The sequence below is a fragment of the Trichosurus vulpecula genome, chromosome 9 (assembly GCF_011100635.1).
Source record: "Trichosurus vulpecula isolate mTriVul1 chromosome 9, mTriVul1.pri, whole genome shotgun sequence".
Lineage (NCBI taxonomy): Eukaryota > Metazoa > Chordata > Mammalia > Diprotodontia > Phalangeridae > Trichosurus > Trichosurus vulpecula.
Window position 1 is genome coordinate 8,569,402 of NC_050581.1, and position 15,507 is coordinate 8,584,908.

The 15,507-nt window shown below is 37.9% G+C and overlaps 1 protein-coding gene across 1 annotated transcript in view; it reads right to left on the minus strand.

Annotated features, from left to right (window-relative positions):
* INVS (inversin) overlaps positions 1-15,507 on the minus strand; it is a 248,854-nt gene that overhangs the window by 208,667 nt on the left and 24,680 nt on the right. Inside the window, exon 3 of the mRNA XM_036737636.1 lies at positions 1,229-1,395. Coding sequence (XP_036593531.1) covers positions 1,229-1,395 — 167 coding nt within the window. The remainder of the gene's footprint in view (positions 1-1,228; positions 1,396-15,507) is intronic.

A 15,507-nucleotide genomic window follows, 5' to 3' on the forward strand; every position in this document is an offset into this window, starting at 1 on the left:
AAACCTAAGAGAAGTAAAGACACAGAGAGAAAGACCACAGCCACAATAAAATATTCAAATCTCTTGATCAGACTAATCACATTTCATGATACTGAAACCCTTTTTATATCTCACCACAGAACCACTACTAGTGATCTTTGAGAAATGGTGTCTGGGAGGAATTTCAGAAGACAGAATCAGACTGCTGGGAACAAGGAGAGTGGTTGGGCAATAATGGAAAATATGGATTAGATGTGATGATTTGTTTTGCTAATCTGTACTTAATTAAAAGAGGATTCTACTGAAGGGAACAAGAGTTATTAAGAAGTGAACGTCATATTTAAAAAAGAAGAGTGTGAATGAAGCATTTTTAAAAGGAATAGAATAGAGAGGACCATTGTGCCAGTCCTGAAATTTGTGCCAGTTGTGTGAAACTTGAAAGCCTACTAATTAGATTTAATATAACTTAATGGAGAGGCAGTATGGCATAGATGATAGGGAGATGGTCTCAGAGTCAAGTTCTGAGTATGATACGTACTGACTATATGATCCTGGATGAATCACTTAGCCTTTTAGTTATCAGCAAACAAGACTATAACCTATGCGACAGGGGCCAAGCTACATTTATAAGTGAAGTTTCCCCACAAGGCAACCCCTGTACCAATGAAATTATGGGTCCAGTCCAAAGAAAAGGAAATGATTCAATATTACTATTAATTTTATATCACAACCTACTTTTCTTGTTTATTTTCCTGTAATGACCAAAAGTCTGGTTGACAGTTGAATAGAGCAACATAATCAACTTGTTAGGTAAGTGGGATTAGGGCAAATTATTTTTAAAAAAATCTTTAGACATTAGTTTTCTTGTCTACAAAAACAAGACTGGATTGGGTGAGCTCTAAAGTTGATTTCTGCCCTAAAATTCTGTGATTCTATGACCACTGAGAAAATGCCATCAAACAATGTGAATACTCTGATTTTAAAGACAGAACATAAGGTTTTCTAATTCCATTGAATTATTTTTCTTTATCCAACCTCGTAATGGGCACTTAGTCTATGGAATGAACACCTTACAAATACATAGTTAATTCACATGACACAGCTATGATGATTGTGAGTCTACAGTTATGATGATTATTTCTAAATTTCTAAGTGGGACAGCTAATAACGTAACATGAAGGTAGTTGAATGAACGCAGTAATAAGTACCACATGAACTACTTAGGCTTTAATGGGATGTTTTTCCTTACCTTTTGCGCTGCAAGATGGAGCGCTGTTCTCTGGCTGTGATCAGCTTTATTGACATCCGCTCCTGCCTTCAAGAGGGCATCTGCACAATCGACACGGTCAGCCAACACACAGTACATGAGAGGGGTCCTCCCAAACTGATCTTCTTTGTCTTTCAGGTCACGGTTTCCTAAAAGGATAAGGAGCAGATTGTATTATTTGACTGTTCTCAAGAAAGCGTATGATTTTTCAATACTGTTAACTTATCAAAGTTATCATATTGTCATATAACCATAAAGACAATGAAATAAGTGCTTTGTGAAAACCTCTTCCACCCAGACCTTTCACAAGAAACTGTGTGCCGGATATAGAGTAATTACAGTTGATTCCACAAGACAGTATAGGACGTTGCCTTTCCCTTCCCAACCCAAGACAAAAAAAACCTCATAAAATAACAATGGAGAATTTTAATTCTCAGTGGTCACTCATCATCCCAATCCCAGCTGATAATTTATGTTCATGGCAATAAGTGCAAAAAAACTTGCCGTTCTGACTGAAGATCTTTGGGTTGGGGCAGGTCTTTGCAAGCAATAACACTAGTAGAAACCTAGGAAAATTTTATAAAATAACTTCTGTGTGTTAAAATTGTATAGCCACGAATATGTGGGTGTTACCTCTAGGCCTACTACCTACGGTGGGTCTGTATTCTGGTGGAAGAATGGTAATTTCCAGATTGCGAAACGTGCCATATGAACTTAAAAGCACTTTGGTTGATCTAATAAATGTAATTTACAATGATTTTATAATATATTATAGATAACATATTTGTAATTTATAAATTAATTTAATTTAAATTTAATATTAGATTTAATAATTGAAACAAGTCTTTAACTTGTGGGAGAGGATGGTAGAGTATAGAGGAGCAAGAATTCATCTCTCCTACCTACTCCATGTAAATCATCTGCTTTTCTTTATATTACCAACAAAATTGAGCAGGAAGCAGTAGAAAGAGAAATTCTATTTAAACTAATTATAGAATTTATAAAATACATGGGAGTATACTTACCAAGACACAGAGGAACTATATGAACATATGAATATTACTGCAACTACAAGTAACAGTAACAAGTCTTTACAATAACAAGGATAGCCTTAAATAATTGGAGAGATAGTAATTTCTCATGGGCAGGCTGAGTTAATGTAATAAAATAACAATACGATTTATATATTTATATTTTGTATAACTAGAAAAAATTAAAATTCAGCTGCGGTAAATCTTCAAGAAAATGATGAAAACAATTAGGAAGGGAGGGGACATAGCAGTAATAGATCTCAAACCAGACCACAAGGCAGTAATCATCAAAATGATTTGGTGCTGATAAAACAATGTCAATCAGTGGAACCCAACACAGAAGCAAAGGAACACAGTAGCAATAAACCCAAGGACCACATTTACTGAGGTAAGAATTCATCATCTGATAAAAACGTCTGGAAAAACTGGAAAGTTGTTTGGCAGAAATTGGATAGAGAACAACACCTAACACTATATACCAAAATAAACTTCACATGGATACATGACAGATATATGCAACATCATAAAACAAAGTAGAGAACCAAGGAAAAAACACTGTCGTTTAAGATCTAGAATGGGGAAGAGTTCATGAATAAACAAGAGATAGAGAGGATCACAGAAGGTAACACTGATAATTTTCATTATATAAGATTTTTAGAGTTTTTCAACAAACAGGTAGACCAAAACTAAAATTTAAAGCAAAACAAGTTATTAGAAACAAACTTTGCAATAAGTTTCTCTGATAAAGATCTCTTAAGCCAAGCTATATTAAGGAACTGACTCAAATTTATGAGATTTAAAGTCATTGCCCTATAGATAAGTGGTCAAATGATATGAACAGTCATATTTCAAAGGAAAACATCTACGCTACCAACAATCACACAAAAAATGCTCCAAATAACTAATAACGAGAAAAATAAAAATTAAAGCTACTCTGAGACCCAGGTCATACCCATCAGACTGGCAAAAGACAAAGGTCACAGGGATCATGGAAAAATAGGCACATTACTTAACTACATTGTTGGAGGAGTTGTGAATTGGTCTAGCCATTCTAAAAAGCATTTTTAAATTATTTCCTCCAAATTACTCAGCTGTGTATGCTGTTTGACCCAGTGATACCACTATTAGTCCTATACCCCCAAAGAAATCAAACAAAGAGGAACCGGTCCGATATACAGGTGTCCCAAAAGTCTTAGTGCAGTTTCCACCTATTCAAGCTTTTGTACACAGCCTCTAAAGTGGTATGCAAAAACATAGGAATAGGAAGCTGATGATAGCCCAACAACTGGGATTATTATGGTTAAAACAATTATGATGTACAAATATAATTGAATACTTTTGTGCTGTAAGAAATTATGAAAGGGATGGTTTTAGAAGAACCTAACATTTTTAAGAACTGATGAAGAATGAAGTGAGCTGTACCAGGAAAACAATTTGTACCATCACAACACTATTATAAAAAACAATTTGGAAAGACTGGAGAAATCTCAGCAGCACAATTATCAACCATGATTCTAGAGGACCACTGATGAAGAATAGCACCCGCCTCCTGGCAGAGAGATGATGGATTAAATATGCACAAGGAGATATGCATTTTTGCTTATGGCCAATGTGGGAATTTGTTTTGCTTGATATTTATTTCTACATTTATTTTCCATTTTTTCCCCTCCCAGTAGGGGGAGGAGATAGGAGAAAGAATAAAAATAAATGCTTGTTAATGGAAAAAAGTTAAATTTTAAAATACTAAATTTATCAATAAATTCTTCCCCACTCTAAAGTTCTTTTCAGATGTGGAAGGGAAGAGAAAGGGAATAAGCATTTATGTAGTGCCCCATAGTATGGGGGCACAGTGGATAGAGAGCTGGGCCTAGAATCAGGAAGAGCCAAGTTCAAATCCAGCCTCAGACACTTAAGAGCCGTGACCTTGGGCAAGTCACCTAAGTGTTTTGCCTAAATTTCCTCATGTGTAAAAATGAGCCAGAGAAGGAAATGACAAACCACTCTAGTATCTTTGCCAAGAAAACCCCAAATAGGGTCACAAAGAGTGGGACAAGAATGCAGTAACTGAACAACAGTGCCTACTATGTGCTGGGCAATGTGCCAAGCACTTTACAACCTATTATTTCGTTTGTAACTGAATGAAGGAAACTATCCATATTTAATCCAACTTCTAGGAAAACAATACCCTCTACAAAATCTTTTCCTGCCTTATTTAAAAGCCTAAATTACTTTCTTTGAGAAATCTGGGTAAAAATTGTGTGTATGGGGGGTGGCAGTAAGGATAGAATTAGTGGTGACTGAATAAGGGTAAGAGGCCTCTGAATGATCCATTTAAGAGCAAAACTTTCTGGGGCAGCTTGGTGGTACAGTGGCTAAAATGCTGGCCATGGAGTCAAGAGGACCTAAGTTGAAATCCAGCCTCGGACATTTAGTAGCTGTGTGACCCTGGGTAAATCACTTTTCCCTGTCTCCAAAAAAAAGAGTAGCACCTTCTCTCCCAATTCTTGGCCCTAGCGAGGTAAGCTAGTCGTTTTGATTTCCGTCTTGCCACTGGACTTCAATGACTCTAGAACAGAGAGTGAGGCTGACATTTTTGCACAACTCTGCCTCACTGAAATCCAATTCGTGCCATGCCAATATATCATCCATCGTAATGTCATTGGTCCTCTTCCATCGTAATGTCATCGGTCCTCTTCCAAAACGAAAGAGAAACAATGCAGAACCTGCAGTACATTCAAGGATAAATCCCCTGCAGACAGTGGAAAGTGACCCTGAGCAGCATCTGCCTGGATCCAAGACGAAGCAGCCTTTACTATGTGTTTGCTAAGAGAAAACTGTGACCACCAGACGAGTCTTAATGGAAAGCACACTGGTAGAAACTCTACAGTGCTATGACATTTTAGCTCTATAGTGTTATGACATATTTTAGAAACTTAAGAATAGTCATGTCCTTGGGGACTCAACCTCAAACCTGTATCAGATTGGAGGGGGAGCTACAGAAGCAAATGCAGATCTGGCCCAGGAAGGACAGGACTGGGAGAAGCTTGTCCAGCAGAACAATGGGATTTGCTGCTAGCAATGACGTGGAAACCCCAAATAAAAAACAATGCACTTTCTCCTGTCAAACGTTAAGGAGTAGGTTTGCAAGCGGCACTAGAAGCTGTTTTCTTCCAAACACCAAATTGTCACACTGGCCTGGACTGGCAAAAGGAAGGTAAAATAGTCTGAGGTCGGAGCTGAAAACTTCAAACGTTGTCTTTAGCCCCAGAGATGCAATCAGCTCAACAGTGACACAAAAATGTCAGAATTTGATTAGCTTAAGAAAAAAACCCTTGAAATCCCCAAATATGACTAATAAATATTCAAGGGTGAAGCACCATGATAACAGGTGTACCATCCAAATGCTGCAATAACACACAGGAAACAATAGAAGACCAATCAAGGCCCTGGAGTCAGGAGGACATGAGTTCAAACACAGCCTCAGACACTTGACGCTAGCTGTGTAACCCCGGGGCAAGTCACTGAACCCCTGATTGCCTCTTAAAAAAACACAAAGATTAATTAAGGAAGGTCTCTAACACAACAGGTAGGTCAGCTAAGCTAGATTTACAAAAAGATATCACCGAGGTGGAAAAGCACGGGGTCCATATTGCTAAAGGGAGTGTTCATGCTGAAGAGATCCTGGACTTAAAGTACTTAGATACTGAAGGACTGCTATTCGGATTGTACCCTTGGTAGCATGGGAAGATGAACCTTTTAGCTGACAGAGGAAGAAACATTTTTAAAGTAGCTTTCCTAATGAACTGAGGCTCTTCACCAACCCCTGTTTATTTTTAAACAGAAGCTGAGAGAGTTGGATGGCTTTGGAAAAGAGATTAAAAATCATTCTTTCGTTCTACAAACAATACGGTCATACATTTGAGTCTTTGAGCTGAAGACCTGTATGCATTTAATAAAAAGCTAAAATATTGGATGAATTTGTAAGAGTTAAAATGATTCATTCAACAAACACAATGTGGTCATATTTGTCCAAGAGTAATGTCAACACTTCACCACCTGGGCCTACCTTTTCCTAGTAAACAACTAACTTGGTGTGTTAAAAAAAAAGAGACTGCATTATAACTTAGTAAAGTTTTAAAAGGTGAATGTATTTGTAGGCAACAGGTATAAATTAAATGGGAGAATTGAAGTCTATAGCTATGAATCTGGAGTATAAAAATGTTTATTTCTGCCCATATCTCTATATGTATATTATCTACCCATATTCATGTACATGTCTACTGTATAAGGGAAGCTAGGCAATGCATTGGATAGAGTGAAGTGAGGAAGACATCTTCATGAGCTCAGGTCTGGCCTCAGACACTTACTAGCTGTGTGACCCTGGGCAAGTCATTTAACCCTGTTTGCCTCCGTTTCCTTATCTCTATAATGAGAAAGAGAAGGAAATGGCAAACCACCCCAGTATCTTTGCCAAGAAAACCCCAAATACGGTCACAAAAAGTCAGATGCTACTGAACAACCACTGTATATGCACACAGGTAGTATATATGGATGCACACATCCTGGGTAGCAAACATTAATTTGGTTTTAGAGATTTAAAATGTTTCAAAAGAGGTAACTGAAATTAACATATATAATCTGTAGTTTTCAATTCTAATGCATTTATCACAAATTATTTTATAGTTATATAAATGAAATAAACATTTATTAATAAGTGAAAATGAATTTATTAAGTATTTACTTTGCTAAATGTGGGGGGGCTAAAAGCAGAAAAAGTGAGAATTCTTGCTTTCAAGGAACTCACACTCTAGTTGGGACGATAAATAAAAATGTTGACTTGCTGGACAGACGGAAAAGTTCAGAAGCCATGAGGTTCATCAGTGAGGCAGATAGCAAGGCACAAGACTGCACCAAGTAAGCAGATGAGAGAAGGATTTACAAGGCATAGAGGTAGGGTAGATGGTAAAGTCTGATGGTTCTCCATCTCACCAAAACTTACTGACTTTCATCTCATTGAAGTTCTTTGAGCAAGTTAGTATCTCAGATGGATTCTGGGGTGGGCCAGGATGGGAAAAAGGGAGGGAAACAGTAAAAGAAGGTAAGGAAAGGGAAAGATGTCCTTGGTGGTATTATACACTATTTTTAAGGCACTAGGGATACAAAGACAAAATTTCAAACAGTTCAGCTCTCAAGGAGTTTACATTCTACTGCCTATATAGACCATATCTCCCCATTAGACTATGTAAGAGTAGGGACTGTGTCTTAGACTTTGCATCTTTCCTAGTGTTTGGTAAAATGATCCTCATGTAGTTAGTGCATAATAAATGTTTGTATTTGAATTGAACTAACTTGGTTCTAAAAATCATTTAAAGCTTCTGGCAATTTATTTGGAAATAGTGATTAAATGAAAACTTTAGTGATTTACACTGTTCTTTCAGAGGAAAAAACATGAAATTTTAGGCAACGAAGTCATGTAGTGGATAAATCCATGAACTGGACTTCGATTTAGGAAAACCTGAATTTCAATTCTGCCTTACACCCTCACTAGGTATAGGAACCTGGCTAAGTCAACCTCTCTCAGCTTTAGCAGCTCCCATCTATAAAATGGGAACGAGAACCACATCTATCTATCTCACCTAGTTGTTGTGAGGATCAAGTGAAATAATATGTAACTAAAATAGGCTGCTGGAGAGGTATTGAACAGTGGGGCCCTAGTCCTTTTGATCATGGGCAGTTTGCTCTGGCTGGTGCCAATGCATATGGAGGCTTAATGGATTCCATATAGACACTTAATTATTCCATATAGACACTTATTCCAACTTCCACTTGTACCGGCAAGTTGGGTCTCCATATTATAGCTGGCTACATCTTCCCCTTGAGAATCTAGGATGCCCTGAGGAGATAAATATCTATGCCATTTCATGGCTTCAGAGTGTGAGTAGACATTCTATGAATTGGTGGCAATTGAAGAAAGACTTTGCTGAATCTTCACAACTATTTTTGAGCGTGCATGGTCCATTCTTTCTTGTTTTTATGTGAATTAAAATCCTGTATGGACAGTCAATATTAAGGAGAAAGACTCTTCTCTTGATGGCAGCGGAGGAAAGACATGCTGTGAGCCTCTGGATGGAGAAAGCCCTTCTCTCCCCATCTGAATCAATATGCAAATTTGAACACATAATATTGTTTGCCCTAACTTGTGGGGATGAGTTTAGTGGTAGCAGAGCCATCTCCACTGACGCTGGCAAGTCAGCTCCCCAGATTATGGTTAGCCGCAGATTTCCCTCATGGCTCTCCATCATCCACGACTGCAAGTGAAGGAGTTGGATAGCTTGGCACCAGGCAGAGCAGATTATTCCTGCTTGAAGGATGGAGCCCTCGTTGGCCAGTCCCTGCCCTAACACGTAAATCAGTTTGTCAGCCTTAAAGCAGCGTATAAACAACTGCTGCTGTGGCTGTGGCTACTGCTACTATTAATATTGTTATTAATGATGAGGGCAGACATGCGAAATAATCTAATCAAATGAGGCCAGTTTCCCTATTGCCACCTACAAGCAATTCACAGAGACAAAGATAAGCAGGATAGCTACTTGTGGATCCCTGTTTTCTCAGGAAAGAGTCAACAGTAACACAGGAGTCAACAGGAAGACTAGCAAGAGGCAGGGCACACAGCTCCCCAGTTCCCATGATCTGAAAACTTTCTGCCCAGAGTCCACCATCATTCTCACTGATACCTTGATGCAGTGAACAAAACAAGCAGCTAGATCATCAAGTCACCACTGACAGGTTTTAACTGCTCTTTCTTTGACAGGCATCACTTCTTTTGAAGGAGTCACCAGTCACCATCTTTTTTCAGGTCTATAATTTCTGCTACTCCTCTTTCTTACATTCCTCAGTGCCCAGGCATGTTGCCAGCTTCCAGCCCAGCAAGCTTTTGTTAAGAGGTGTGACTTCTGCCGGGCCTAGAATCACTATTTGCCTGCTGCCCAAGAGTCAACATAGGTGTTTGCATTAGCATCAAGTCCCCGAAAAATTCATGTGTTGTTGGTGCAGAAATAAAAATTAATTTAATAAAGGAGCTTCTAAGGACAATTATACTGAAGTTAAATAAGAAGTTAACAGAATTTTAACTAAATTTAATTAGCAGAAATGAAGAATTCAGGCTCTTAAAATAATTCTTTTTTAATTACTAAAAATCTTATGCTCTTGGTAAAAACCAGCTTGTAACGGAGATACCTAGATTGATTTAAATACACCATATATAGCAGATGTTGTCATTAAGTTGTGTCCAACTCTCTGTAGCCCCATCTCGGGGTTTTCTCAGCAAAGATACTGGATCAGTTTGCCATTTCCTTCTCCAGCTCATTTTTACACATGAGGAACTGAGGTGAATAGGATTAAATGACTTGCCCAGGGTCACATAGCCAGCAAGTGTCTGAAGCCAGATTTAAACTCATGACCTAGCCTCATTTGATCATGTCTGCAGTCATCATTAATAAAAATATTAACAGCAGTAGTCATAGCAACAGCAGCAGTCATTTATATACTACTTTAAAAGGGAGTCTTCCTGATTGCAAGCCCAACACTCTATCCACCGTGTCACGTAGCTGTCCTATATGTAGCAGATGCTCTACCCCTAAAAGAACTATGAGAAGGAGAGGCACTTTCTCTTGGGAGTCTTCCTTGAGGTCCCCTTCTTCCCACCCAGTTTTGGTCCTTTGCTGATTTCCCATAGAATGTTCTGTAATTCTCTATTGTAACATTGTGTACTCCGGTTGTCTGTGTATGTGCTTTATCCCCTTGCAGACTATCTGTCTATCTCAGCTCATTTGTTCAAGTCAATACTTTGTTTTGTTTTTTTTTAAGAATTTTATAATTGTGTACCACTCCATATATTTTGCATTACAGCTACACATATATTGCTTTGTACCTCTTTGTAAGAACACCAACCTGCTTTTAAGTGATTGATGGCCTTTTGTACATAGGGTAGCTATTGTTATCTGCAGAGTGATACTAGTTTTATGACCATGCTCATACACATGGCTCAGAAGAATTTAAGATGCAGTACACAGTCTGTTCAGGAACTATCCTACCTATACTTTAGAAATATGTCATGTATCACCTGCCAAATTTTCTGAATGTGACTTGCTAATTTACTGGTTTTTAGCTTCACTAGCATTATTTTGCCACCTTGTATTTGTATTTATAAAGAAACAATGTACAAGTATACTACTTTGGATTGTCGTGTTGATATCATGTGGTTTTAACATCAATAAATATTTAACAAGTAAAAAAAAAGCAGAAATATTTTATATAACATTCTATCTCCTTGGCTACTTAGCATAGTGCTGTGTGCTCACTTAATGTTTGTTTAGCATTTATATCAATATTTATTTTTTATTGCTGTTCAGCTGTTTCTAGTCGTGTCAGATTTGTCATGACCCCATTTGGGGTTTTCTTGGCAAAGATACTGGAATGATTTGCCATTTCTTTCTCCAGCTCACGTTTTATACATGAGGAACCGAGGCAAACAGAGTTAAGTGATTTGCCTAGGGTCACATAGCAAATATCTGAGCCTTCGAGATCCCTAGCCCAGCATTCTATCCAATGCACCACCTAGTTGCCCCATCAATATTTATACCTATATTGATAAATGCTTTTGTACTCACATATTCACAACCTTGATCACTCAAGAACAGTTTATAGGGAAGTTTTCTGACAAAAATCTGTTCAATTAACAAGGTGAAGCCCCAGACTCCTTAGAAAGAGAGTGGAATGAAAAGGGAGATAAGCTAGTGCAAGTCTCAATTGACACAGTAGCCACAAAAGGAAAAAAAGTAAAAGCAAGTTAACTCTTGCTAAATTGTTATACTATAGCTCATGAAGGACTGGAAGGCACTTCAGCTTAGGTAAAAACAAATCGTAAGACCCCTTATGTAAAAAGCAGCGTGGAATAATGAACACTCACATTCATATTCCATCTCAGACAGAAGAAAGCCTAGAGGCTACTGTCATCAAGCCAAAGGTATGAAGTACATTGGGAACAAGGTGAAATCGGAGCTCTTTGAAGGAAGGGTTATTTTGTTTTTTCTCTGCATCCCCAGCACCTTGTACATAGCAGGTACTGAAGTGCTGGATGCATTGAATTTCAGGGCAGATAGAGTACATAGACAAATGATTCTGAATTAAAAAAAAATAGAAGGTACCAATATTTGCTAGTCATTGTAGGCTCATTTTCTATGATAATCAGTTACCCTTCTTGGTTGCAACAACTAAATTTATACTACTCCAAAAATTTGCTTAAAAAGTTATACACCACTTAGGCACCTCTAGAGAAACCGGTTCGGTCTGTGATATTACACAGGTTGACAATGCGCCTCGGCCTTTGTTGACCGCTCTAGTTATGAAGCAACAGTTGTACATCTCCTGCTATCCTGGAACATAAAAACCGATCCATCACAAGTGCTCTGAAGCAATGAACAGACAATTAGCTCTTTATCATTGCTTCAATTAGGTAAAACAATAATGCTAGATAGCATTTATATACTGCTGTTCTGCAAAGCATTTTACACATATACATGTTATTTGTATTCCTGTATGTATATGTACACATATACATTATATTTTCTTATTTGATCCTTACAACCTTATAAGATAGGTGTTATTAATAATAGCATCCCCATTTTTCCCCCAGAAGAGGGAACTGAAACAGAGAGGTTATTTACTCAAGGTCGTATAGTTAGGGAGTACTTGAGGTAGGATTCGAATTCAGGTTTTCCTGGCTGTAAGTTCAACACTATCCACTAGACCACATGACTTTCTTTAACACTAGATTGAAAGCTGGCATCTAACTAGGTTTCACGTGGATGGAAGACATCCCAGAATCCCCTACCAGTGACATTAGAAGTAATGGATAATGAAGCATGATCTTGGGTTAAAGTTAACACAACTTGAAGATCTGGAATTTTGCTATCCAACTCCAAATTATTCAAACTTCAAAACTGGATGCAATGTATCCTTTAGGTAAAATTACTAGGTCTAAACTGTCACCTAAAAGAGATGCATTTCTGAGGGGTCTACAAATTACAAATGCCACTAATTTTCACATCCAGTGCACACAACACAAATAATAAAAACATAAAACACAAAACCCATAAAATTCCAATATTGTAAGGATATCCAAAAACTCAAGTTTTGTTTTAAGGAAATGAAATGTGTACACTATTTTTAGTTTAAATTGATATTATCTTTTTGTTTATATATTTCAGAATTGCAAATACAGCCTCCAGGTTTTAGATGCCCCCACAGTATTGGTATATTGGATAGTACTGGACTTATAGCCAGGAAAACCTGAATTTGAATCCAATTTTTCAATAGTTCTCCTGGGTGGGGACATGCTGTGTTTCCCATTAGACTGTGAGCTCCTTGAGAGCAGGGACCACTTTTACCTTTCTTTGTATCCCCGATGCTCAGCACAATGCCTGGCACATAGTAGGCACTTGACAAATGCTTGTTGATTTCTTAACCTTTTGAATATGGAGGTAAATGTTAAGGGACAAGAGGGTACCAAATAGCTCACTTTACATGATGATGGTATGTGTTAACCAAATACTTGTCATGGCATTTGGATTGTGTCACTGGGAAGCTGGTTTTGCCAGCTTCAATACTATCACAGGAAACGTATTTGCTGGTAAAAAAAATACCATATTTCTTATGCATTTCCACAGGATGGTGTTAGGTTAAAGAAACAATTTAGTCTTGATGAATACCTCATGATTTATTTGGGAGGAAAGGATCTGATTTCCTCTTCCTGGTGGTGTGTTTGTCTATCTGTATCTATCTATATACCCCTATGGGTGTATGTCTAACTATAGACAGCTCTCTCTCTCTCTCTCTCTCTCTCTCTCTCTCTCTCTCTCTATCTATCTATCTATCTATCTATCTATATATATATATATATATATATATATATATATATATATGTATACCTATGGGCATATGTATATCTACACACAGTCATAGGTGTGTATATATACATACATGTGATAGATCTATTTAAACATGGGATTACACATGTACACACACACACTCCTCTATGGCAATGATATTGCTTATATGTATGTATTAGATTTTGTTGTTAAAAAGGCTGTTGTAGAATTTGGTTCTGAGCTTCCCGCTACCCTATGATCCTGTAACAACAATGCTACTTGCTGCTACTGTGGCTGTGTAAGACCAATAACACCAGCACACAGGAGGGCTGCTAGCACAGGTTCTTTGATATGTGTTTCCAAGGAAAGCAACTTTAAGGGGTTAACAATCTTACTTTAATTAAACATATATATATATATATATATACACACACACACATATAATTCACTTAGTTCAGGGGGAAAAGTCAGCACCCCTGAACTTCAGAGAAAACACAAATAGAAATTACAAGCAGAGAAAATATAAACAAAGCAAATAACACAAATCAACATATAGGCCTCTAGCTGTCTGACCAAAACATTACATATATAGTTACCAGAGAGAGAAGCACCAACATCTGGGTTTTTCAAAGCTGGGGGCCGGGGAGGGGGGCTCCAACAGCTACCCAGAGTCTTGTCTGCTCAAATCACATGACACTCCAGTGAATGAGCCCCCAAAGCAAAACCTCCTCCCGAAGTTCTGAGAGTTCTAGCTTAATGGCTACCCTCAGAGTATATATACCCTTTTTCAGGGCTTGAGGGCTTCACACCTCTTGTGACCTAACTAGCAAAAGGGCATGGGCCTTCCCTACAAACAAAGGCAAGACTCAATCAAAGGCACCTGTTTGCCTTAGTGCTGAGAAGCACTCCAAAAGAAAAAACAGTAAAAAGTCCCACTTTGCTTGCCCTTACAGATCCTATAACAAAAAAGGGAATACTATGGGAACCATGAACTAAAAAAATACAATAAAGTGATTTATCTTATGTACAAAATAGGTATTGCACAAATTACAAACTTATTTTTAATCCATGTACAATCATATATAAACCATGTCATTGTGGCCTTAGTCTCTTAATCCATAAAATGGTAATCAGAATACCTGTGATACCTGCTTCACAGAGGTCTTGTGAGAAAAGTTTTCTATTAACACAGAATGTGTCATATAAATGGGGCTATAAATCCAATATCCTCGGAGAGAAGAGTTATAGCTAGAGTTACTAAAGTTAAAGAGGTTATGAAAGATGATGCTTCACCGACAATAAGAAACTAATAGTAAGTCCTTAGTTCTGTGCAGCTTCCAAGGCCATGCAGGTCTTGACACTCCTTGACTGATAAACATCTGACGTAAGATCCCTTGCATAGGAGTAACTGTCTCAGTAGAGGATTCATTCCCTAGCTGGTTTGACCTCAGAATCTTCCCAAAAGCAACTGGTGAGGATTTCCTATGCCAGTGCAGTATAATAAGTAACAGATTTAGAGTCAGAATAACAGTTCAAATCCTGACCTCGAGATTTACTATTACCACCTGAGTGATCTTGGGCAATACATAATTTTCAAGTTTCAGGTTTTCTCTTTTTTTAGCTTTAGAATGAAGGGGCTGAACTAAAAAAATTCTTTCTAGTTCTAGTTTAAGTCTATGGTTCCTAACCTTTTCCCTGGATATTGCTATAGATACTGCCCCATTGTCAAGTTAACCCATTCATTCTCACCCACTATACTGTTTGCTACCCAAGTTCATCCTGTCCTGTCAACAGTAAACGTTCCGATTCTTCCATTATCTGAACAGATATATCTCACAGCCTCTCTGCTTCTTCATTCCTAGAACCTATTTCCCTCCTCTCAAAGATACACTGAGATTGTACATCATGCCATGGACCATAGAACATTAGAAGTTGAAGGGAACTTTATTTCCTGCAAAGTTCCAATCAAGAGATACCTCCTCTAGAAAGGCTCTCCCTCTTCAAATTTTCTTGTACTTTAGTATTTATGTAAATGCTGGGTTTTTTGGCCTTCATATCCCCAACACCTAGCATAGTAGCTTGCACATAGTACATTGTGGTTGTGTTAGAAGTGCCTTGAATTTTTGGAGCTGGGAAGGAACTTCAAGAGGTTATCTAGTTTAATTTGTACTTCAACAGGAATCCTTTGTCTAACATATCCTAAACGTGGTCATCTAGCTTCCACTTCAAGGCAGCTAGGTGACAGCTAGGAGCCTGAAGTCAAGAACACTCATCTTCCTGAGTTTAAATCTGGCCTCAAATA